This window comes from Prunus mume, linkage group LG5 (genome assembly GCF_029339155.1).
Source record: "Prunus mume cultivar Tortuosa linkage group LG5, ASM2933915v1, whole genome shotgun sequence".
Taxonomy (NCBI): Eukaryota; Viridiplantae; Streptophyta; class Magnoliopsida; order Rosales; family Rosaceae; genus Prunus; species Prunus mume.
The window spans coordinates 12,509,050-12,533,525 of NC_142702.1; the positions used below are offsets into that span (position 1 = coordinate 12,509,050).

The following is a 24,476-nucleotide window of genomic DNA, read 5'->3' on the forward strand; positions in this document are numbered from 1 at the left end:
ACAAACGTGTTGTGTCAGTGCATAATTAATTCTAATTTCCAGATTTAGATGGGATATACAGTTCATATCATTACAGAAGTTCGTAGAAAAACGTACGAAAGTTCCAGATTGAATGGGACGTACTTGGGATGAATTCGTAATTATTGGCTCTTCCAGCGATAGACTCAGGCAATTCTTTTGACTGATTTTCTTGAGGAACTGCGTGACTATTGGCTAATATTTTGTTTTAATTTTTTTTGGAGATATTTGTAGTGATGGTATGCTTTGATATACACATCATTCATATCATAATAGAAGTTAGCAGAAAAACGTGCGAAAGTTCCAGATTGAATGGGGACGTACTTGGGATGAATTCGTTCGAATGTTCCAGATTATTGGCTCTTCTAGGATGGACTTAGAATTTCAAATTTGATTGGGCTAAATTTACTTTACATATATAAACATACTAAGTATATAGAAAACTCGACAGTACGATGTAATTTCATTGATAACAAAAAATAATAACACCTAATTAAGGGGGGCATAATAAACCTTACTCCTAAAATAACACTATATAAGTTTTACCCTTCGAGTCTTCATAGAATTAAAATAATTCATTATCGATTCATTATCTATATGAGTTTGGTGACAAAGTCGACAACTCTAAGAAACAGTCACAAACAATTTCTTCTACTTTTCTTTCTTTTTTTCCATGGGCTGTGCATTCTCTTTTTTCTCTCCGTTTTTTTCCCTATGTGTAGAAATGTGCAGCTTCCATCTTCTCCATTTTTTCTCCACATGCAGTGCAAAGGATTCCTTGGGAGGGTAGATTATTCAATTGGTTGGGCTATATTATTATTATTATTTTTTTTTGGGCTGCATAGCTTAGCCCAGGGACTCTTCTGCCATACTGCATGTGCATTCAGTATTCAGAGAAATCTGGAGCACACAGTCAATCTAACTTCCTTGGCAATGACAAGTCCCATAAGCTGAAGGGTTTTAACCGGGCACATTTTTGTACTACTACATGTGCATGGAGAGAACCCTACCCGTTTTGTGTTTTGTGTTTTGTGTTTTTTTTTTTTTTTTTCTAAGTGCTTGAGAGGGAAGATGAGAGGGGAGGAGGGAGAAAGGAGTAACAAAAGTGAAAACAAAAACTAAAAACTGAAATATATTTGAAATTGTTTTCACTTTTGTTACTTTTTCCTCATATCCTCTCATCTCTCTCAATCTCATCCTCACTCTCATTCTCACTCTCATTTTCCTTTATACTCTACCATAAAAAACGAAAATTAAAATGGTTATCAAACGGGCTGTTTTTCCACATCACATATGACGTATCAGTTGGAGTGAAATGAACAATCATTTTTTTTACCCCAAGAATCTTTTTTAATTTTTATTAGGTTTTTCGAGAATCATTTTTACGATGGAATCCGAGACCGTGTGCCATCTGGAGACTTCGAAAATGAGGTTTGTGTTATATTTAGTAAATGCAGACAACTACAACACCACTTATTAAATGCAAAGCTCTTGATTTGTTGGGTGATAATAATATTAATTCACGCGGAATAATGAAGACCATGTAAAGATTGCTCAAATTGCACGCAACTGCACCAAGCAAGATTCTGAAAGACTAAAACAAAAGGACAAAGTACAGCCATATTAAACAGCTAACAGCCAAGCATTTGAAAAGTTTCAAAGGAACAAACCAAAGTTAATCGATGGTTGTAGGTGTTTTTAGTTCCCTCGTCACTTGTGGGGACCGAAAATCAAATCCCACGTAGCATGGCCAAATTCATGTGGCACGATTTGTAAGATAATATCTTGTCTTAACCATGTTTGTGATCTTCTAATGGCATAAGGACTCGGCAGTTTACATTGATCTAGGAGTATAGACTTAAACATTATGCAGTTCTTGTTAAAAGAGTGTTTGAATTGAAAATAAGAACCTCGAGAATTCCTAATTTCATATGGATTAAAATTAACAACCAATTCTAATGCAAACTGGATTACTTAAGTGTTTCTTAATGGCCAAGACACTTAAGTAAATGCATATAAATAGAGATCACTTCCCTAGCAGTCAATTACCCTACTCATACAGAAATCTCACCCCATTGTAGAGAGAGCTCAAGAACTGCATTGGAGAAGAATTTCTATCTTACCTATTGAAGCTATGTCGGATCAAGGTTAGTGTTAATGAATAAAGGCATGACAGAACTTACATGATTAAAAGCAAGTGAAGACGTGGATTAGTTGGACTTCCCTCCCACTAGAGAATTGCAAGGTAGGGAGGGCATAACCCAACCAACGACTACCCACGATTATGAAATGGAGGATGGGATGCGCAAAGCCAGGGAGGTGGAGTTGAACCCAAGGGCTTGAAGCGCTGGAAAAACCCAACAGAGCCTCAAACAAAGGTACGAAAAATTTGAGCATTGAGAGTTTCCTGAACAAACACTTACTTGAGCGTCGAAGTATTTTGCAATTAGCAATGCATTTGAATAAGAGGAGCCAGAATGGGCGAAATTATATTTGGATGGACTACATACAGATAAGTACTATCTCATTCACTTTGATGATTTTATAACTAAATGCCACTAATTTACATAGTGCTTGTTTTAAATTTGGATGTCCATCTATCTTATAAATGCACATTGCATTAGACATTCAATTATCATAAGTTTTATGTATTGACTATCGATGTAATCACGCCACTTCATCGTGAGAATTGTTCCGTGGACTTGGCCACATCATTGTTTTTTAGGCATGTCAATAACAAACTTATGTACCTCTCACAACAAGTAGATTTGGCATTCGTGTCATGTTTGCAGTGTTCGTGTCAACTTGCTTTTCTTAACGAGTGGAAAATATCAAGCACGAACACGACACGTTACAATTCGCGAATCACACGACACGATTCGTTTCACCCGTTAAGAATTAAAAAAACTAAGTATTAACAATAAAAATAGAAATATTAAACAATTAAAAAAATCAACCAGTCATAGTTCGTCGTCGTCCATCACCACTGCCATCTCTTCTCTTCTGCTCCCCAAAATCAACCAGCAAGTTATTATAAGGAGCAGCGGATTAATTTAATGGATGTAGTACACCACGAAGAATGGCATCATCAGCCTCCATACTAGTTCATAAAAGATCCAACCGGAGTCTTGGATCACGGGTTCAGATCCAAATGCATACAAGTTTGCTCAATGATTTGCAAGAGGCCATTGTTGGTAACAAGCCTTCTATGCTCATCTTCCTTGTCATTCCCCTTGCAATTGTGATTGATTTTTATCACTTCAGAAGAGTAATCACTTTATTATTATCATCTGTTTTTCATCTCATAACCAAGGAATCTAGGTGGTAGAGAGAGAGAGAGAGAGAGAGAGAGAGAGAGAGTAGGGGGAATGGGGGAGAAAGAGACGAAAGAGAAGAAAGAGAAGGAGAGAAAAGAAAATTATAAAAAGAAAGAGATATAAATTTACAAAAATACTCCTGAGCTTAACAGGTTAACAGGTATTCGCGAATTGACACGACATGACCCGTTAGCTTAACGTGTGATTAACGGGTCAACATGATATCAACACGACATGATAACTCGGACCAGAATTTAAATTTTTTTTACGAATTTATGTCGTATTAACAGGTTGTGTATGATATTGATATGTCTAACAACAAGCATTTGACTTGGTATAAGATATTTTATCAAAGCTGTCCATGCCACAATAGTATGCTTATGTCATGCACACAACAGGTGTGGGCTTGGGGCATCTATGTTGTTGTGGAAATGTTAATATTTGGAATTGCCTAAGCACACTTGTCAAAATTTTCTTGCTTATGAGAACAGCAGGTTCCTATTTCATGTATTTAGAATTAGTTGTTCAAGTATCATGCAGTTATTGTCCATGTGCCCAGTACAATACTTAATTGGGGAAGAAGCCCGATTGGAGTATGCAAGAGTTTGTTGTGCACAAGTTATGGTCCATGTGCCACGCCAAGCAAATACATAACCCGCCATGCAAAAAGGTCATAACAAGCCCGTAAAATGTAATGGCTCTATGAACCCACACTTATTATCCTGTCGAGTGCCATTTGGCCCGGCCATAGCCTATTACAATACGGCAAAGCTCAAGCACAAGCATGTCATATAACACGCAACGCCAAGCAAAAAACTTTTATCTGGGCACTAAGCCACGCTACAAGTTTAAGTGGGCCCAAACTACATGAATTCCTGGGGCTTGCTGAGCGAGTTGTGGTATAGATGGTTACGAGTTCACGAAGCCCATTTGTAATACCCCATAAAAAATTAAAGGTGGACTTTCGTATTTCAGTGAAAAATAATAATATTACAGTAAAGAATGATTATAGGTATTTTATCGAGTGATTTGGATTGAGACTATTCGATTAAGTGTGTAATTTCAAGTTGGATAAAAATGCCCTTATGTAACATTTTGTGAATATTTCAAAAGACATTTAAGAAATTGAGGTGAGACCATTATGATTCTTAGGTAGTACGATAGTAGTCGACTCAACGAAAACGTAGGTAATCGTTTCTGAATTTTAGGCCAAAATGACCAAAATACCCTTGTGTGAAAATTACCAAAATACCCTTGTAGGGGAAGGAAAAAAAAAAAGGAATCTGCAACGTGTAAGCAAAACCATACTCTTCCCTTCATTCTTCCCCCCCCCCCCCTTCCCTTATACATTCCCTTCAAAATTTGATATTGATCTCAATTAGGGGTGAGTTGTTCACCTATTAGAGATGAATCATCTAGTTTAGGCTAAGTGTAATGATTTCTTAAGCTAAGATAAGATTGTAAGATGAAGGAGATGAGAGTTGGTTAAGGAAGAGAATGTAGAATAGGTGGAAGAGAAGAAAAATAGCCAAGGCGAGTCAATTTCAGATTTTTGATTTTTTAACTTTGTCTTTGTGTGATTCTAGTCCATTGAAGAGTATTTTGAGTTACTTGAGTGATTAGGGAAATTGAATTGGAAGAGTTTGAATTTTCATTTTCGGGTTGGGTGGATAGAGCAATTTTTCAAGTGTAGGTGTTTACGATTTTGGTTCCATTTTGAGTTTTTTATGAGTTCTAATAATAGGTATGAAGTTTAGAAGAGTTTTAGAAGCTTTAGGAACAATCTGCGGGTGATAGAATGGTTGAAAACGACTTAGAACCAAATTTGGAGTTGGGCTCACCCATCTCTCACGAAATATTGAGTTCAACTAGTAGCATGTGGGGTGAGCGACTTGTGGGATCGGCAATGGGTTGAGCAACATGCGGGTTCGATGCTGGATCGACCTGCATGTTCACTTGACCCTTTTTCCTTATCCTTATGTTCACTATTGGTTTCCCTATTTTCCTCACCATTCTATGCCCCCAAATTATCACTGTTTACTGTATCAGAATCCTTAGCTTGGTCTCTTACAGTTGGAGCGTCTTTATTCCTACCTATTGGAGCTTCTTTAACACGAGCCATATTAGTGTGTTCCAAGTAAATTACCACCACTCTTTGATAGGTAAGTGATACTAGATCACATCATTCAAGTACCTGAGTATCCATTTCTATATCAAGTTTCTCACGATACTCTGGTTGACAACCTCTTGATTCCCTCGACACAATTATTGTCAAGTTAAATCTCTACAATATTAGAACTCCTTCCTAAATTTTGATTTCTTCTAATTTGATTACTATGATTCGTCTAGTCTTCAAAATCGAATCTCACTGGATGACAATGTTGAAAACCTCAATCCCCAAATTTTAACTTTATTTCTCAAAATTTTAATTCAATTTGTGTGAGGGTGGGCTCCACTTTGTTGCATCACCCATTGAGATTGGTAGAAAATAGCCCACGAGGTAGAAATAATTGAGGGATTTTTGTAGAAATGTCACCTGAACTTATACATCAGTTTCAATTTGTCACATTAAAGAAAAATTTAAGCAAAATGTCACCTTAAGTTTTCAAAATCCATGATTTGTCATTTGACTTTAATATCATCCAATTTTCCATTCATTTTGAAGGGTATTTTTGTCTTTCCAATATGTAAACCCTCTTTTTTTTATATAATTTAAGGTGACAAATCATAAATTTTGAAAACTTAAGATGACATTTTGCTTAAATTTTTTTTTAAAGTGACAAATTAAAACTGATGTATAAATTTAAGTGACATTTCTATAAATATTCCAATTACTAAAACATCATACTCATGTTATTAATTTTGACGAGGTGACGGTGGAATATCAATATCAAACATTAATCAATAGGGCAAGGTGAGACATTGATTTTCAGGGAATGCAAAATTTTGACCTCAGTTTCGAGATCACTGAAAGAAAATTAAGGCGAAAAGAAAAGAAAAATTAAAAGGGAAATGTCCCAATTGGACCAAAGACATCATTTTTTTTTTCCCAAGGACCAAAGCATCATTGGCTTATTGCTTTTGCACCGTCATTCTTCAAATGGTCGCGACAAAGAAGCTTCCTCTGTTCATTCTCAACGGACCCAACTCCCTCTCGACAGTGAGTAAAAGTCCCCGTTAGGGTTCATCATTGATGGAGCTTTCCTTCTAAGGTAAGCCAAATTTCCTTTTGTGCAATTTGTCATCGGGATGCTCTTCAATTTCATTCGTTTGATGTTAAAATCTCTGTAATTTGAAGTGATTCCCTATCTTCAATGATTGCAGCAGCTCAATTTTGAAGTTGGGGGTTCTGTTTAATCTTTCTTGAAAATGAACAATTCTAATCAGGACACGCAAGATCAGAGGTAAGGATCATCTGGGCATCTCTCATTTCTTTGGTTTGGGTTTTTTGATATGAGGGTTTCAATGTTTGAGGTCCTTTATCTTATATGGATGTGTTATACTATCTCCGTCTCTATGTTGGTTAATAATTTTCTTTTCTGTAGCATGCCTTTCTACTTTTTGAGTTTGAAGAGAGCTGAAGAAAAGCAAAGAAATTGGAGCTGATTTTGGGAGACCAGGGAGCCTTTTGCCTGGCTGGGCTGTCCGCTGGAACTGCTCTTACGCCTATCCATTTATCACCCATACCACCTCTTGGAATCTATTCGTCCAAAAAAATCCTCTCCGAACCCAATATCTTCCAAGAGGCCAAGAATCAAACGTGCCTCATCAGCTATAGCACTCCCCCTCATGTGCCCTCGATTGCTCGTCTGCTGTCGGCGGTCAGGTACTGTTGTGTAGCAGCGACGTTCTCTATCAGGTACTGTTCTCGCTTCTGGAACTGAGTCGTTAAATCTTTTGTTCCAGATCGATACCATACCGTGATTGAGTACGCTCGATCCAGATCAAAATTCATAGGGGGTCAGCCAATTAGGCAACTATGGGTTGTTTGAAAGAGTGATTTATTCTTTTATTCCTTTTTAAAGAATATACATATGCATAAGCACATTCACACAACAATTTATTCTTCTTCTTGTTGATTTTATGCTTTTTCGTTTTGGTGCTAATGAAATAGTTTCCATACAAATCAGGAGTAATTTGGGCATGGAGGATTCCACTGCAATGACTATTGAATTTCTTCGGGCACGGTTGTTGTCCGAGAGGTCTGTTTCAAAAAGTGCAAGACAGAGAGTTGATGAACTGGAACGAATGGTATATTTAATGTTATGGCAAAGTCTATGGAGTTTCTCTTGTACTACTTTTATAATAGTTTTTTTTTGTAAACAATTCAGGTAGTAGAACTGGAGGAGCAACTTAAGATTGTTTCTATTCAAAGAAAAATGGCTGAGAAAGCCACAGAAGATGTTCTTGCCATTTTGGAGAGCCAGGGGATAAGTGACATTTCTGAGGAGGAGTTTGATTCAAGCTCTGATCAGGAAACGCACCAGGGATCTAAAGTGGGAAATAGCTTGGCAAATGAAGAGGAGAGCTTTGTATTTTCGAAGGTCCGAAGAAAGGAACAGGAGGAACATTCAGGTTCTGATGCTGATTCTTCTCTCATACCTGGTAGAAGCTTGTCTTGGAAAGGCCGCATTGATTCTCCACGTTCTCGTGAAAAGTGTAAGGATCTATCCGTGAGAAGACGTAGCAGTTTTTCATCCATTGGTTTCTCCTCACCAAGACACCACCTTGGAAAATCCTGCCGCCAGATAAAACACAAAGAAACAAGGTTTGGATATTTGGCTTACCTTACTCTTATTTGTGTGTGCAAAATACATACAAAGCTTGTGTGTTTGATATATGCATGTATGGATTTAGGAGAATTATTTAATGTGGATGTCCTCATTATAAGAAAAAGAGCACATTGTGGGGACCCACATTGTGGTCCAATGAAACGAACCCTCCACTTTTTCACTTTTACTTTCATGTACCATTCATTAAAAATAAATCAATAAAATTTAAAACCGAAACCCTTAGCCATCTATTTTTCTTTAAATAAGTAGGCAGATGCAATGGTTTTCATAAACAAAGTAATGTGATGATAGTCATTCTATCATCATTCCTTATTTATTGAAAACAGGCTTTGGAAAGTGTTGATTTTCTATGGGGAGGGTGATCCCATAATGTGGTAATTTATTTTCTTAAAACTGGAAGATCCTCTTTAATGAGTTTCCATATATATACACACTTGAAAGCAATTGAAAGAAGTTGAAAGTAAGGACTTGTGTATTCGTCCCTCAATCATATTTGATCGGTTGATATGCATATAAAATTCTAACACCTATTGCTCGCATTAACCATCCATATCTGATCGACCTATAGGATATAAAATATAAGGGGACTGTATGGATAAACGAGAAAGTAAATCAATTAACAATAGCTTTTGTCTGTCTTTTTCCATATCTGATCGACCTATAGGATATAAAATATAAGGGGACTGTATGGATATACGAGTAAGTAAATCAATTAACAATAGCTTTTGTCTGTCTTTTTCTTAAGCCAAAACACTGGGCATATAAGCTTTGATTTCTTTCTTAAACCGAAACATGATTAATGCTATATGAGAATCAAGGAACAAAAGACAAGAGAGTGTAATCCAATTAAAAGATTTTGAAATGTTATATTATTTTCAATAATTAATAAATGGAGGCAGCCTCAACTATATGTAACAGTCTGAAAGGTGTTAACTGGGTTGTCATTTCACATCTGTTGCGTTATAAACACTGCAGTCGCTGATATACAATCCATGCTAGATTTACATCATAACGTTCATGAAGTTATTATTATATGATATTCTTCCAACAATATAATACAATATATAAATTTGGAAATGGAAAATAAAGAAAGAAAACAGATTTTCCAAGTGAAACTTTTTGGTGCGTGAGCTCTTTATAAGTTTATAACTCTTAGTTTTAAGTATGATGGTTTGATTGTAATTTTCAGATCAGACAAGTTTGATTCTCATGAAAATGGAGTTGGTGCTTCTTCAGAAGGGCTTCCAAATTTCTCAAATGGTGGACCTGAGAAGTTGAGAGAAGGTTCTGAATTCCCAGAAGAGAAGGTTTTATCCAATGATTCACTCCCAAGGACCAAAGAAAATCAAAGAGATAGTGACCTGGATTTCAATGGGCATGGAAGAGACAAAGACATGGAAAAAGCACTAGAACATCAGGCGAAACTTATTTGTGAAAATGAAGAGATGGAAAAGGCTCAAAGAGAATGGGAAGAGAAGTTTAGAGAAAATAACACCAGTACACCGGTATGCTTTATCTGAAACTGTTGATGTCGTAAACCATGTAAATGCTTTTTCTTTGACTTAAAAACTTATCACTGTTGTTCTGCATATCGGCTTAATGCTTGTAATATATGCCCTTCTGGGCTATGTAGTGCTAGGCCATATGTTAGTCTTCTTGAATTGAGCATGATTGCACCATTTTCCCATTTTTTTTGGGGCATGCTTGACCTATTTAAGTGATGCAATATAATTCAGTACATGTTTCTTTAAAGTGTTTTCAAAATATCATAATTTTCAACTGTTTGTTTGGTATTGCATAGCTTAGGTTTAGAGTATGCTTGATAGTCAATCAGCATTTAATTGGTTGAAGTCACTTAGTTCTGAAGAACTTATTTATTTCTTTAAGCTAAAAACTGAACTTATTTATCTCCTTAAGCTGAAATTTGAACATACAAGTCATCACAATTGATAATTTTATCAACAGCACATAACAATTTGAGGGGCCACCACATCATCATCAGAAAACTATTAACTACATGTCAGCACTTACATAATCACTACCTCTGCAAAATATCATCAATGGCACACTCATCACTTTATTATCACTAATTGCAACAGGAATTGGGACTTTAGGGTTATGGGGTCGTCTTCAACAATGAATTCAGGAATTTCTTGTATAGCCTTATCTTCGAGACCTTGTATCAATTCCTTTTCTGATATATGTGTGTGTATATATATATATATATATATATATATATATAATTCTTACCTTTTTCTTTACTCATCAAACTCTTTGGAAAATGTTTTCCTAATTTTCAACAAACTACTGTAATAAATTTCCAATTGTCAAGCTACAATAAAATACATGAGGAAGGTGTATATTCAGCAGTCTATCTTCCAAGTGATCCAAAGGTTCATCAACAAGTATAACATCTGACTCCTGTTAATCACCAAACTCTGACTCAACAATATCATAAACAGAACCTGGATAATCAGAGATAACTGCTGCCTCTTCTGCTCAATGTTTATTAATGGAGCTTGTTTTTATTTTTGGGTTGACACCTACATTGTGAACTGGAAACTTAATACTAATTCTCTCCTTGATCTATAAACATACCCATTGCCTTTGTTCCCATAAAGAGGAAAATGAAAACAATCTAGTCAGCTGCTTACAGTACTAGGTGAAGGTATGGAATAAAATGTTAGCTTCATACAGGACTAGTTATACATGTTTTTCATGTCAAATTCGAGTCATTTGTGTTTGAGGCTGAGTTGGCTGTTATTATTTGTGTTAACAGGTTGTATTTTCAGGTTTCTGTCAAGTGATAATCAACCAAGAATTTACCTGTTAATTCAATGTTAGCTTGGTGTTGTTTTATGGTATCCTGCTTAAAATAGACAACTTTACCATAAGCTTTGTATTTTGTTTTCATGGCTTTGAGGCACTTGCTCCTAGCGATTATTTTGGGAATGAATATTGATAAATACGGCATTAGCCTCAAGTCTTCTAAAGAAATGTATTTTGTGTATGAGTGAGGATTTTCTTTGGGTTTAAATAAGATGAAACCAATTTAACCTGTCTGGAAATGAACATACAGTAGGCGTTGTTCTCCTCGTGATGTCTGGTTTGCTACAAGTAGCATTTGTTTCTAAACAGTCATTGGTTGCATTAGTCAATAACTGTTTTTTTTTTTTTCGGTACCTAGGAAGTTGCTTCATTAATTATCCTCTTGTTTGGAATCTTAATGCACTAAACCTGGTGGGTTTTTGGTCATATAGGATTCATGTGACCCTGGGAACCATTCTGATATCACTGAGGAAAGAGATGAGATCAAGACTCAAACGCCATGTTCTGCTGGGGTGGTGGTTGCCCAGGCTCAAGAGACAAAGTCAGAGGAAGGAGATGTTTGCCTACCTAAGGAAACATTCAAAATTCAGCAAAATGGTTTCCTACCAGCTTCACATGTAGATATGGGAGGGTTGCAGGATCAGCTGAATAAAAGCACTGTTGCTCCGTCACAAGTTGAAGAATTTGCATTCCCTACCGAAAATGGAAAGCAAAATCATGAGAGCCTAGAAAACTATGCTCGTCACCCTTCACATGGCTCCCATCCTAACCCACTCGTGCATGGATCAGCCCACAACCGCTCATCAGATGCCTCTTCTTCTGGCGCAGGCAGTGGTTTCCATAAAGGAAATGCTTCAGGGAGCAGAAGCGACCTATATGCATTGGTGCCTCATAACTCGCAGGATAGTTTGGGTGGTGTACTGGATGCACTTAAACAAGCAAAGCTATCACTACAACAGAACATGACTAGATTGCCACTAGTAGACGGTACATCTGTACATAAATCCATTGAACCGTCTATTCCTGCTGCTATGAAAACTGGAGACAGAGTAGAGATTCCTGTTGGTTGTGCTGGGCTTTTTAGACTACCAACTGATTTTGCAGTTGAAGAAGCTGCGACCCAAAGTAGCTTCCTTGGTTCTTCTTGGTCTGGAAGGTATAGTCCTGAAACACTTGTTACGAGCTCTTTTGTTGAGACGAGACCTACCTTTTCCATGAATGCTGCGGATAGATATGTCCCCAGTCCCTACATAGAGACAAGACAAACTTTTTCTACTAATGCTACTGATCGATTCATCCCCAATGCTTATGTTGAGAGTAGACCAAACTTTCCCGCTAATGCTGCTGAACCATTTGTCACTAGTCCTTCCGTTGATACTAGATCAAATTTTCCTGCTGATAATAGATTTCTTAGCGGCCCCTATGCAGAGTCTGGGTCAAGAGTTTCTACGCTGCAGCCACATTTTGATCCTTCCTTTGATATGGGGTTACCCTCATTGAGATATGCCCAGCCTCCCTATCCCAACTATCCCTCTGTTCCAGACCGAACACCATGGATAACCTCTGATGAAGCACTAACAAGAGCCCTTCCGAGAAAGCCAGTTGGGGCACCAACAGATCGGTTTTCATTTTACGATCAATTTCGACCTAATATGTACAGATAGTAGCATGCCATTGCTAGTTATTCAGTGTGAAGCTTAGTAGTGAATAGTGGTTTTTGTAGAAAGGTTTTGAAGTCGGGGCCCTCTTCGTAATTGTCTGTGTATCCTCATCAGGTTTCTGTATTTTATTGAAGGTGAGTCTGTACACGCATGCCACCATTTATGCTTCCATCTTATTTCGTCTTCTGTTTAATGACTTTTCAAAGAATTCTTTGAGTTTGTGTATGTGGCCTAATGGAATAGTTAAATTGATTGGAAAACAAATATTAAATAAAAATATTTTTTCTGATATACACTCCGGGGACTTCTCGCTCTATGGTGTACTACATCTCGAGTCTCGACATACATTGCGTCTATTTATATACGAAGTATACCAACGCATTTCCTCCATCAGTAGTAGAGAACTCAACTAAACTACACATTTCCTCTATTTATAGGCTCGACTCGACACCAATTCAACACTCATCCATCAACTTGGTTTCGACTTTCTCATTTTACCTTGTGGGCGCCACCGTGAGTCAAAGAAGAAGGTTAGGTGTAGCCCTACTCTGCGAGAAATAAGCTAAAAATGAGTAAGAGATGGAGTGGAAGGTTTCTAACCCGGCATCTTATGAAACAAGAGCGTCTTAAGTTATTGGAAAATGAGCCAATAATTTATTATCATGTGTGAGGTGTTTTACATATCTAAAGTTCCCAATTTATTAGTTGTCACTCACATAAATTCCTAAATAATCTATACTATTGTTATCTTCCTCACTATTTAGTATTTGCACCACTACAGTGGTGCTACTAGCGAGGAGACCTTAATATATATATATATATATATATATATATATACATGGAGCTTTCATTGAGGATTCCTCAAATAAGCTTATTTGAGGGACACCCTTTGTAGGCCCCACTCCGGATTGTATTTCACTAATCCAAACCGTCTATTTTGTAGATACTCATTCAAAGATCATCTCTACAAAAAATCACTTGAATCCGATATCATTTGACCACTAAATTGAGTTATTGAAATTTTAGTACTTTCTTGAAGCACCGTGTTCATTGATTTTGTAAGACACAATTGGATGTCGAAACGGTTTCAGATTTGTCTAATTTTTTGTAAGGATCATCTATGAATGAAGACCTAAAAAATAGATGGTTTCGATTATTGAGAAAAAAATTATAGGGTACCCTAAAGGGCGTCCCTCAAATAAAATTATTTGAGGGATCCCTCAATAGAAGGGGACTGTACTCCTTTGGTGTTGTCGGATCGTGAGGGGGTTGCTAGAGATACTGTGACTTCCTTTGAAAATCAAGGTGGAATATGAGTGGTAATTGCTCTCACTTTTTGGTGTTTCCAGTCCCATGGATGCTTCAGAGTTGGTTTTCCACATGATCTCTGTTTAGCACTGGTTCCTGAGTTCTTATGGATCCTGTCATCTTCAACTCTGAGTGAGCTGGGGTTTAATTACATATGGAGTTTGCTCATTGTTCTTGCACTGGTTTTTTTTATTTTTTTTTATTTCTACTTTCTTGTCTGCAATTCCTGTGTAATCTTGTATCTGTCTTTATATCAATGAATCTACTCTACTAGGAAAAAAATAAAATAAAATCAAGTAAAAGACCTAACTATCCTAACACAAGCCAAATAACTTGAGATCCATATCATTGTATGACTTATGGTCTACCTACTATGTATTAACGAGCCCACCGTTACCTTGCTTATTGATGCATCACTGATTCACCTATGACACAAATCAGTCCCATATGCGAATGACTCGAGCCTCTCACACCAGTAACATTCTTATTCCATTACCAAAATAAAAATTACTGTCGAAAATGTGTCAAAATCAAAAGTAGGTAATGTAATCATGGACATCCATATTCTAAAGACATGCCAAAAATGCCTTATTACAATATCCGCAGTTTGCACACTTTGAGGACTTTAATTCCCAAACCTCATATACAAAGGTTTGCTACCTTCAAACTCGTCAAACGAAAATCAGAATTTCGAACTCCGGTATTCGCCTACTACAAGGGACTTTATTGGACAAAAAAAATCTGAAAACTGAAGTTTTGAGTTCTTCTCTAGGAAAGAGATGCAACAATCTACCACATGAAAATGTTGTACTTGTTCCTCCCCAATGCCTTGAACCAAAGTAAAATTAGAACAGCACTTAAGACACAAAACAGCACCAAAACACACAGCGCCAGACAACACATCAGGAACCTGTCTTTGGTCTTCTGTCCTGCAACTGCATTCTCCAACCCTCTTTTTAATCCTTGCAGAAACCGAGGATGCTTCACATTGTGGAGTTCAAACCGTAACACAGAATGATACAGCATATTTACCTGCAGCCAAAAGAAAGAAATATTCTTTCATGTTTGATTATGCACGTTAAAAAGAAACCATACATCAACCAAGCAAGTTTAGCCTTACCCAAAACCATGCGCGGCCAATGAATCTTCCTTCAGGATTTGTGTTAGTCCATGAGGTCTTCATTTCAGCTCTTTGATCACAGTTGAAAAATTCCATGGTCTCATCTCCACCAACCAGAATTGAGGACTGAGCCGATGCCATCTACATGATAGTCCACGGTTAAAATAGATAACAGCAATAAAGAGAGCATTCTGAAACTAAGAACAGAATCAAAGGAAATGAATCAGGCATTGAACATAATAAGCCTATGAACTCTCTTACCGTCGTATTTCCTGAAGATATGCTGCAGACTGGACAACTGTAGTGGCTCTGAGAGCAGGCCTAGCCAGACATAAGAATGTGTGAGATTTAATTCAATGACTATTCTTAAATCTTTATTCAATAACAGAGAAAACTGAAAAAGAATAGTAAAACATGTATTGTTTTCATGTGAGATGAATAAAGACCTCCAAGCAAGCTGAATGCATAAAGTGGCCACATGGTAAAGCTCTAATGCTTGCAGTTGATGTGAACAAGAACTCATTGCAGATAGGGCAGTTAGTTTCTAGGCATTTCTCCCGGCACTTGTGGTTCACCAAACCGATGCCCAAGCAACAATTGCAAGTCATGCAGTGAAAATAATCAATGCCGAGGCCCTTCCCAACACGGCATAAATTGCAAAATGGACAATGATATACATTCCTGAGAAAGAAAAAGTAACTGATATTAAACCAGAAAATAGTTGCTGTCTACTGATATAAAGAAGAGTATCATCTCCATAAAGAACAAAGTTTCCTGATAAGCAAATCTTATTATTTCGCACCCTTCAAAACTACTCGCTTGAATAATTGATAAGTTACAAGAACAAATTTTCGAATAAACTTCGGTACCTGTCATCATCAAAAAGTTTGCATGTACTACAATAAGACTTAGCCATTGGGAATCCGTTGCAAGAAGGCGTCGAGCATATTGGCCCGACTGGCTGAATATTAAGACATTGCATACACATCATTTCTGTTGTTTCTTTCCTGCAGTAAAAATAATAAAATGTCATCTAGATAGAATGGCTCAACTTGACAAGAAACTATATCACCAGAAAATTACCAATCAATTGTGTGGTCGCTGCTCATGTCATGGCAATATCTACATGTAAACAGCCTGCCACAGCAAGCAGCATGGAGTTTGCAGTTCCTTTTGTAATGCTTACAACCATACACTCTTTTCTCAGGATCTCGAAATTCTGGTGACTGTCCCACTGAATCGTCACCATCAAATCTATCCTCTGCTAAGGCCTGAGGTAAACTCTGCTGAGCAGCCATCCAGTAACTAAGATAGAAGATGAGTAGTTTATAAATAGAGAATATGACCTGGGCATGAATACTTAATTAAATCATTATGTTTCATGTACAATATAATAATTTTAGAAATCTTAAAGCACATAGTTACCAACATACTAACCTAGTCATTAGATTCTTCAAGTTATTCTTCTTACAAGACTTGAACGTGTGATCTATTCGCCGCAGGCTTCCTTGAAATTTAGCATATTGAATTAACAAAAATATAGAATCATGCAAAAGGGAACAAGACCAATGTAGGATATCTGTATGTTTGCAGCATTTTCAAGCACAAACCTTTTGGAGAAATCCTAGTTTCAAGCTTTCCAGTCTGTGAAGTTGAGAATGAAGTTTCCTTCCAGCATTCAGTAAGCCATTCGTTGAACATTGTATTTTTGGTAACTTTCTTGAAGTTATTCATCATTTTACTCTGTTCATCCGCAGTAAGTGCTGAAGTTACCCATGGTAACATAGATTTTAGCACTTCAGCACCTGTAGTCCCCAGTATGAAACCAACCATTTTGTTTTGCTCCTCCACAGAGAAGTGTTTCCCAAATAGCGGCCATAGTTCAAGCTCTTCCCTGGACATATGCTGGTCTACCATCATTCTTAGTGACTTGAACATTACATGAACACTGATAGCTAACTCATAGTACTTTTCCACGCGGTCAGTAGACTCACTACATTGGGTACTAGAAAAACCTATCGTACTTGCGTGAAGGTGTGAAAGCTCAAATAGAACACCCGAAATATTTTGAAATGCCTGTTCCTCTTGCTTGTGATCCAGTGTGTATGAGTGACTCACATTATGAAGTGCATCTCTGGATTCCAATGCCGGATACACTATATAGTCATCAGCATCACTATGAGCTTTATATAAGCCCCATAACAAGCAGAAACATCCAATGAACTGCTGAAGAAATATCTCATCACAATTGCTGAGTCTTTGAGATTCATTGTCTAGATATTCCAAGTCACGGCGTATTGCCTTATGAACTTGAAAAACAACATCAATTGGCTGTTCTGTAAGTCCAGTAGCCGAAAAGCTATTATATGTTTCCCAGACTGAATGATATGGAGCAATGGAGTTGAGATGCAAGGAACTACTTGACTTAACCATAGAGAAGGAGCTAACTCCCAGATTGTTAATGTTTAGTCCTGGACAAGGGTTACAGCAGGACCCATGAGAGTTGGAAGCATTGCTCTCTTGGTATTCAGCACAACAGATGTCTCTAGTCGACACTACAGAAGCACAGGTATGTGATGATTGACCAAATTCTTCATCATGATTACCGAACCTTTTGACATAACAGCATCCTATTGCACTTGAGCAGAAGCTGTCATTAAATGGCTTGCTAGCCCAATCACAAAAGAGCTGGACCAGAGCAATATCTGATGCTGGTGCTGTATCAAACAAATTTGTAAGAAAATTTATGTAACAATAAACTAATAGAAAAGTATGTATGCCACAACTAGCCATAAAAGTGAAAGATACAGAACCTGCCAGCTGCATGTTTTCGACAAAGTTCCTGGCTTCATTTGCAGTCATTGAGTTTACCATCCATGGCAAGGCACTCTCAATCAATCTCAAGGGCATCACACACAATATTTGATGCAGAAGTTCCCGTTGTCTTGTGATGCTAATGTGCTTTCGCACAAGTGGAAGGACCTAGACAGACAGAGCACAGCTGATGCTTTCAGGAATCAAAAGGGGTGTTTAGTGCTACAGGTTGTAGTCATGCAGTAGTAATTATTGAGAGCAAAGAGTAAAGAACCATAGGGTTTCTGGTACCATCTCTACATTATTAGAAGCAGGGTAGATAAGAATATTTTTGGAAATTTGGTCATCTGCCAGTCACTTTCATGCATCATATACAAAACTTGTAAATAATTTTTTTTGTTTATGTCTCTTTGGTTCATTCTACTGTTGCACAATTACAGGGAGCATGCTGCATAACTTTCCAAAAGCTATTTTATCAATTAAGAGATCTCACCTGAACTTCCTCATCATGGAAGTGCCGCTTTAAAGTTTCCATGATTTGATCAGCATGTGAGCATATCTTTGAATTAAGTTCAGCAACTGATGATGAGATTGTTCCTGCCTTCTGTATACTTTCAATCAAGCACCTAAACTGATTGAAAACACCTTCTTCTTTTGAGTGCTCCTGGAAAGATAAATTTTTTCCATATACTGCAGGATATATGACCTTGGACTCAGCAACACTGTAACAGAAAACGAAACAGTATTTCAAATGAAAGAAGAGGGTATAAAATCCATTGCTGCAAATTAATCAAAGCATTTGTGTCAAAAAATTAAGAATTATTTTGATAAATAAATAAATAATGTAAAACAAGCTAATGTTTTAGAGGACCTGTGGAAGATGCAAATTTCAGCAATAAAATGTAGCTTGTCACTGAAAACCGAAAGGTCATATGCTTCAGAAATATGTATCTTCTTGGCCTCCTCAAGTATCTCATTCAACTCTCTTTTAATAGCATTGTGCCAAAGCATTACAGTATCTATTGGATGCTCTCCAGTGAACTCAGATACAGAATATGCTCCATCTTTTTTAGGAGATATCATGCTTGCCGGAGAGTCTTTCCCTTCCATCCAGGAAAAAATGACCTTCAATAAACAAAAGATGTAATCAGCTGCATGTACTTGGTCAAAAACAACCTGAAAGAATACAAAGCTAGCTTTAAATTAGCAGTGAAAAAATCGATAACCTGTTGGAGAAGCTTCTCCTCTGGTACTATCTTGCTCAAGCACTTGTGCAGATCCTGATATTTATCAGGCGAAATCGAGGATGACAACCAGGGGAGGAACTTAGCCACTACACTTGTTGGGATGCTGCACAAAAGCTTCCAGACTAAAGATGCCTGCTCTTCAACTGAGAAGTTCTGATTAAGCAAAGGGAAGACCTGATGTAGTGAAAAGACAAACAAAAAGGTTATAATATTGTCACTTCAATTTCCAGGATACGAAAAAAAAAAAAAAAAAACTTGATAGACATTTATAAAAACATTATACATACGCATATTGCAAATACACAAAGCTCAGTGTGAGACAGAAACTTATCTTATACTGAAACACATACTCACAATTGATTCACTAGGGTGCATGCATATATGTGCACAGACGTGTACGTATGTGTCGTTATAATAAACTTTGAAAGCATGACGTTAGTAATGGACTTTGTTTGTGAAAAATAGCATTTTTCATTGCCTAAAGTGATGTGATTATGATTATTATATAGAGTGGAAAATTTCATACGAGTGACTTTTGGGTTCACCGCATAAATCATCCACGCAACAAAATCAGCCAAATAGAAAATCATAAATTATTTTTGAATGGGTTAAAAGTGTTTTCTGACAACTAAAAGCACTCCCGATAACATTTATGTGAGCATTTATGTGAAAAACTAAAAGTGTTTCTCACAACTAAGTGGTTTTTCATGATTCATTTCCAAGTGCTTTTCTAGAAAACACTTGGATCTTTAGTATAAAGAAATGTTTCTAAAAAAGTGATCAGGAACAAGCTTCCTACAAAAGCAGTCCCAAACGAGAAGTCATCTAATTGTAATCACCAATACTAGTTTATAATTACAACCGTTCTCTTTCAGTCACTCTCCACTGAGGTGCACAGATCTCATATATAGTTGTTAAATTAGGGAAATCTGTCCTCGATGGAGTAGTTTAGTAGACCAGACGCATCATCTTATATTCTTCACTGTTTTTAGTCAACTAAGACGTGGCGCCACGCTGGTATTTATTATAGGTTATAAGAAAACAATGGCGTAGAACAAAAACCCTGTGTCACCAATGAATTAACTAATCTATCATACACTAAAATATATATCTTGATTCTTGATCTTCCATATTCTTATTTTCCAGTAAAACACGTGCCATTTGACATGAAATTTTTAATTCAATTTCGTAGTCAATGATATGCCTTTCCTTTTTTTGTGGGCCCCCAGTGAAAAGGAAGGAAAACGCATATCATTGACTGGTGATAGTTGTAAATACTTCACAATATCATTATAGAATGCAACAAAATAAAAACCAAAAACCATACCTGCTCCTCTTCCTTTGCCAAGCCTTGACCAACCAAGGTTCGCAAGGCTCCTGTAAGAAGCGCCAACTCCCTTGAGAAAGTTTCCTCATTTTGTATGCTAAAACTTTGCAGCTTAGACAGATTATCAAGAAGAGACCTTTCACCGACGTGTTGAAGGAAGTACGTTGGTGCTATATTTTTCACGCGTGTATCAACAGCTGCAAATATCACCTGCAATTCCAAAATTTGTTCACAACAATAACCCCAAAATGTAATAGAAAAACTTGGGTAGGGAGACAGCCGGCCGCATGGTTAAAACATGTTTGTTTACATGTTTTAACTTGACGGTACTTGGAAGTAAGTCAACATGTCACTTGACAGAGACACAAGTTTTTCTCTAAATGTATGTACTAAATCACATAGGTACATGTCTATTGGAAGCTGTACGTACCTCATCTTTGGCATTTAAGTAGTTATCATAAATTGATTGGAGAAAACGAAACCGCTCCGAAAATGCTGCATGTTGTCCCATGTCATAGCCCATTGCCAACTGGTGAAGCACATCAAGCTCATTACATATCGCCTTATGAATGAACAAGATGACTGAAAGTGGTGAGTTTCCCTTGGATGAAGATGAATAATCAACCATGTCTCCATCCATTAACAACATTGCCATCTTGCCTTGCTTTTGGATTGTTGATTACAATTAAAGTGCAATTAATAGAGAGGACAGGGGGAAGGGAAGCTTATATAGTTGACATGGTGTGCGCCTTGGTGGTTGAGTTTGGACACGACATTGAAGTCAATATTTTTGTATGGGCACGGCTTACCCAAACATGGATTAATAAACAAGTATAATTAAGAGATCAAGTCATGAACAGGAACAGACATTCAAGTGATCCAAGATGCGTGCATGATTATTGCCATTTTATAACAAATTTGGTTACATATGCATGCATCATAAGATGATTTTCTAGTCGTAAGTGTGCATGATTCTTGCCAGGCCCTACTGCTTTTAGATTTTATACTTCATTTGTCAACAAAAGCGGGTGCCTGCTAATGCTAAGAACTCTAAAAACTCATAAAGAAACTTCAAGTTTGGTAAAGACAGCTAATCAAGGACAATAACATATATATTTGCAGGAATATATGACCGTCATCTATTGTTCGACTCTACCATAACGACAAGCAGATTAAGCAAAGAACCTGAATAAATTTAAAAATGAGACGTGGTGCACTTAGCTAATGCATACGTGGAGCTCATAAATGGGTATAGAATGGTATAGATGGAATATGCATCGATAATGGATGCATGGTGTTGGTAGACTCGCGAAAAGGGAATTATTTGGGAAGTTTTGCTATTAAATCATGATTAGAATTTGGAGGAATGTTTGAGATGTGCAATCTCATAATTTTAAATTTTAACTAATTGTGGGAGCAAATTTCGTCCCACTAGAATATTCTTCTAAGATTCCTTCGTCTTCTCTACTTCTTTTTCTCCCTGCAAAACAGATCGGGGTTAAAAGGATCACACCCGGGGGGTGTTGGCCAAAGGCCCTCCGATGCCTAAGTTAGGTAGGGTATTTCAAGGAAAACCGGGTGGCTGGAGCCTTGTGTGGTGACCGGAGCCTTGTGTCAGAGAGAGAAAGAAAGTGGTGGCTAGGGTTTGTCAGAAATAATTTCTGCAGAGTTTCAGTAGGAATTTAGACGTACCTTGACCTTTGTGCGTAGCTAAGTATTTATAATGGTCTCGGAGATTTGGGTTTCAGATGAATAATTCCATAGATGGAAGGGAATTATTCCTCCCCTATTTGGAATTGATTTGATTAATTAGGGATTTGATTTATTAGGGTAAATCAAATCCCTAATCGTGGTAGGTATCAGATCAAATCCTAATTTAATTAGGTAACTCATCATTTAATTGGGAATTGGGGTAGGAATCAAATCAATTCCCAACTTAATTAGGTAATTCTCAATTTAATTGGGTAACTCCCAATTAAATTGAGTAACTCCCAATTAGTTGAGTAATTCCCAATTAGGTCAAATAATCCCCAAATGGAAGGAATTATTTGACCTAGGGTATGATTTAATTCGGTTCCCACAAATGCCCCCCAACTTCTGCATGGCACATGGTGGCATGTAGAAGATGCTAGTGTTTGTTGGGCTGTCCAGTAATGGGCTTCCTCCTTGGATTTGGGCTCTGAATGGAGGAGGCTTTGACTTGCCAACTGGTCTTTGACTTGGGCTGTCCACCAGAATCGGGCCGAGGCAAGCCGCCTGCCATCGGAGCAGGTGGCGTTTGGGTCTGCTTATTTGTGGTTGATTGAAATTGCTTCAATTCCTTCTTCTTTTTGTGCCACGAACTAGGAACAGTATGAGTCAAGGCGATCATGTGTGGAGCACGGACATGTTGGAAGTCAGCGGCAAACGGGTAGGGGAGGTTGGCGATGGTCCGCTCATTCCTCTCACCTACTGTGATGGTAAGTTGCATCCCTTTGATTTGCTACAGTTGCCATGGAATTCTTTGCTGTGTGTTTGACTGACTTTTGTCTCATGCTTGTAGAAAATGACATCCACAAGAAGCTCGATCTCGGCTCGGACACGACCAATGTTCATCAAGCTTTGAACATCCTTGCTAGGTTCTGTGGATTGCGCTGGTTGTTGAGTGAACATTGGAAGGAGGCTGGTGGCCTGCCCCTAGCCGAAGATGTTGAAAGATGGGAGCTGCATGGCTTGGACCTAGATGATCTGCTAGTTGAGCGGGAGAAGTCCTCGACCAAGCTTCCTCATTCTTCCACGAGCAAGTCTTCCGTAAGGGGGTCTCGTCTGTTGAGAATGTCCCTATGGGAGTTGCTTCTTCATCTGCTAGGATCAAGCGCCTCGTCAGTGCGAACAGTAAGAAGATCAATGGCATGCAGGAGATTCGGGATATACTGCTCGGTATCCGCTTGAACCGCCTAAAACCCATGATCTACCCTGTGAGGAGGCTGTTGAGAAGCAAGGTTTGAGTTGCTTGTGCCGATCACAGGGATCAAACGAGAGAAGCGTACATCTCTAGCAATCACGACTCGTCTGCAAAGCCCTGAACAGTCAAGTGCGGAGTGACTTAATGTTGCAAATTACGCCAAGAGAGCTAAAGAGTCGTCTGCTCAAGCAAAGAGTCCTTAAGTTGCATGAACTGCCGATCCAGAAGTTGGTGATAGCTCAGCTGGTCAAGTTCGACACTCATGTTGAAGCCATAGAGGCATCCAAACATGAGATTGTTGCTAATGTGTACAAGCTGGGATACTTGGATTGCAGGAATAGTGATTTTCCTTGTTGCCCTCTCGAACATGAAGACGGTAAGCAGCTCTATCCTAACTTGCCCCTTGCTCAAAGTGAGCAGAGCAATGTTGTGGGTGTAGAAGCAGTTGAAGAGCAGATAACAGATGAAGCTGCAATGGAGGAAGACAACTCCTAAGGTGGCGTAGCTGATAAGGCTAGGCCAGATGCGAAGGAGCAGGCAGGTGAGGCTGTTGAGTAGATGGTGCTTGTTGGCCGCTTTGTTATGGAATTTTCAGTTGTCTTTCAAACTTCAATTCTCATTGTATCTTGTAAGTGTATATCCGGAGATACAGCACTTGAAAGAAACTCCATTAAGTTTGTACTCGTGAAGTAGCTTGCCTACAATGGAGGTAAGGCTCGTCGCCTGTGTGCTTATGTCGGGGACGTGACGCTTGAAAAGACTCCATGAAGTTTGTACTCGAGGAGTAGTTTGTCTTCAGTGGAGGTGAGGCTTGTCGCCTGCGAGCATATGTCGAGGACATAATACTCGAAAAGACTCCATTGAGTTCGTGCTTCGTGGAGCAGCTTGTCCGCAATGGAAAGAGGCTTGTCGCTGCGAGCGTATGTCGGGACAAAATGCTCGAAAAAGACTCCATTGAATTCGTGCTTCATGGAGCAGCTTGTCTGCAATGGAGATGAAGCTTGTCGCCTGCGAGCATATGTCGGGACATAATGCTCGAAAAAAACTCCATTGAGTTAGTGCTTCGTGGAGTAGCTTGTCTACAATAGCGATGAGGCT

General features: G+C 38.0%; 2 protein-coding genes across 4 annotated transcripts; one reads left to right on the forward strand and one right to left on the reverse strand.

Moving 5' to 3' along the window:
• The first annotated feature begins 6,357 nt into the window (after window positions 1-6,357).
• Window positions 6,358-12,909, forward strand: LOC103331156 (transcriptional regulator ATRX). Of its 3 annotated transcripts, none has more exons than XM_008233762.3 (7): window positions 6,358-6,547; window positions 6,660-6,739; window positions 6,881-7,194; window positions 7,466-7,586; window positions 7,667-8,103; window positions 9,318-9,633; window positions 11,389-12,909. In XM_008233762.3, the coding sequence occupies exons 4-7, from the start codon at window positions 7,479-7,481 to the stop codon at window positions 12,619-12,621; spliced, it is 2,094 nt and encodes a 697-aa protein (XP_008231984.2). In that variant the 5' UTR covers window positions 6,358-6,547; window positions 6,660-6,739; window positions 6,881-7,194; window positions 7,466-7,478; the 3' UTR covers window positions 12,622-12,909. The 3 variants fall into 3 exon arrangements, with proteins under 3 accessions (XP_008231984.2, XP_088908660.1, XP_088908661.1); XM_089052534.1 differs by having other exon boundaries at window positions 6,409-6,547; window positions 6,663-6,739; XM_089052535.1 differs by lacking the exons at window positions 6,358-6,547; window positions 6,660-6,739 and having other exon boundaries at window positions 7,043-7,161.
• A 1,484-nt stretch (window positions 12,910-14,393) lies between these two features.
• On the reverse strand, window positions 14,394-21,075 carry LOC103331157 (zinc finger protein BRUTUS-like). Its single transcript, XM_008233765.2, has 14 exons — window positions 20,865-21,075; window positions 20,435-20,644; window positions 19,087-19,281; window positions 18,732-18,985; window positions 18,354-18,582; window positions 17,860-18,028; window positions 16,657-17,763; window positions 16,484-16,553; window positions 16,130-16,351; window positions 15,916-16,053; window positions 15,493-15,727; window positions 15,308-15,367; window positions 15,047-15,187; window positions 14,394-14,958 (listed from the first exon to the last, which is right to left on the reverse strand). The coding sequence occupies exons 1-14, from the start codon at window positions 21,072-21,074 to the stop codon at window positions 14,716-14,718; spliced, it is 3,483 nt and encodes a 1,160-aa protein (XP_008231987.2). The 5' UTR covers window position 21,075; the 3' UTR covers window positions 14,394-14,715.
• Between the last annotated feature and the right edge of the window lie 3,401 nt (window positions 21,076-24,476).

Coding starts and splice junctions, on each gene's coding strand:
- LOC103331156 (XM_008233762.3), top strand. CDS start 7,479: ATGGAGGATTCCACTGCAATGACTATTGAATTTCTTCGGGCACGGTTG. Junction 7,587..7,666: donor TTGATGAACTGGAACGAATG/GTATATTTAATG, acceptor TAAACAATTCAG/GTAGTAGAACTGGAGGAGCA. Junction 9,634..11,388: donor AAAATAACACCAGTACACCG/GTATGCTTTATC, acceptor TTGGTCATATAG/GATTCATGTGACCCTGGGAA.
- LOC103331157 (XM_008233765.2), bottom strand. CDS start 21,074: ATGGATGGAGACATGGTTGATTATTCATCTTCATCCAAGGGAAACTCA. Junction 19,282..20,434: donor TGGCAAAGGAAGAGGAGCAG/GTATGGTTTTTG, acceptor TCACTACATCAG/GTCTTCCCTTTGCTTAATCA. Junction 15,188..15,307: donor TATCTTCAGGAAATACGACG/GTAAGAGAGTTC, acceptor ACTATCATGTAG/ATGGCATCGGCTCAGTCCTC.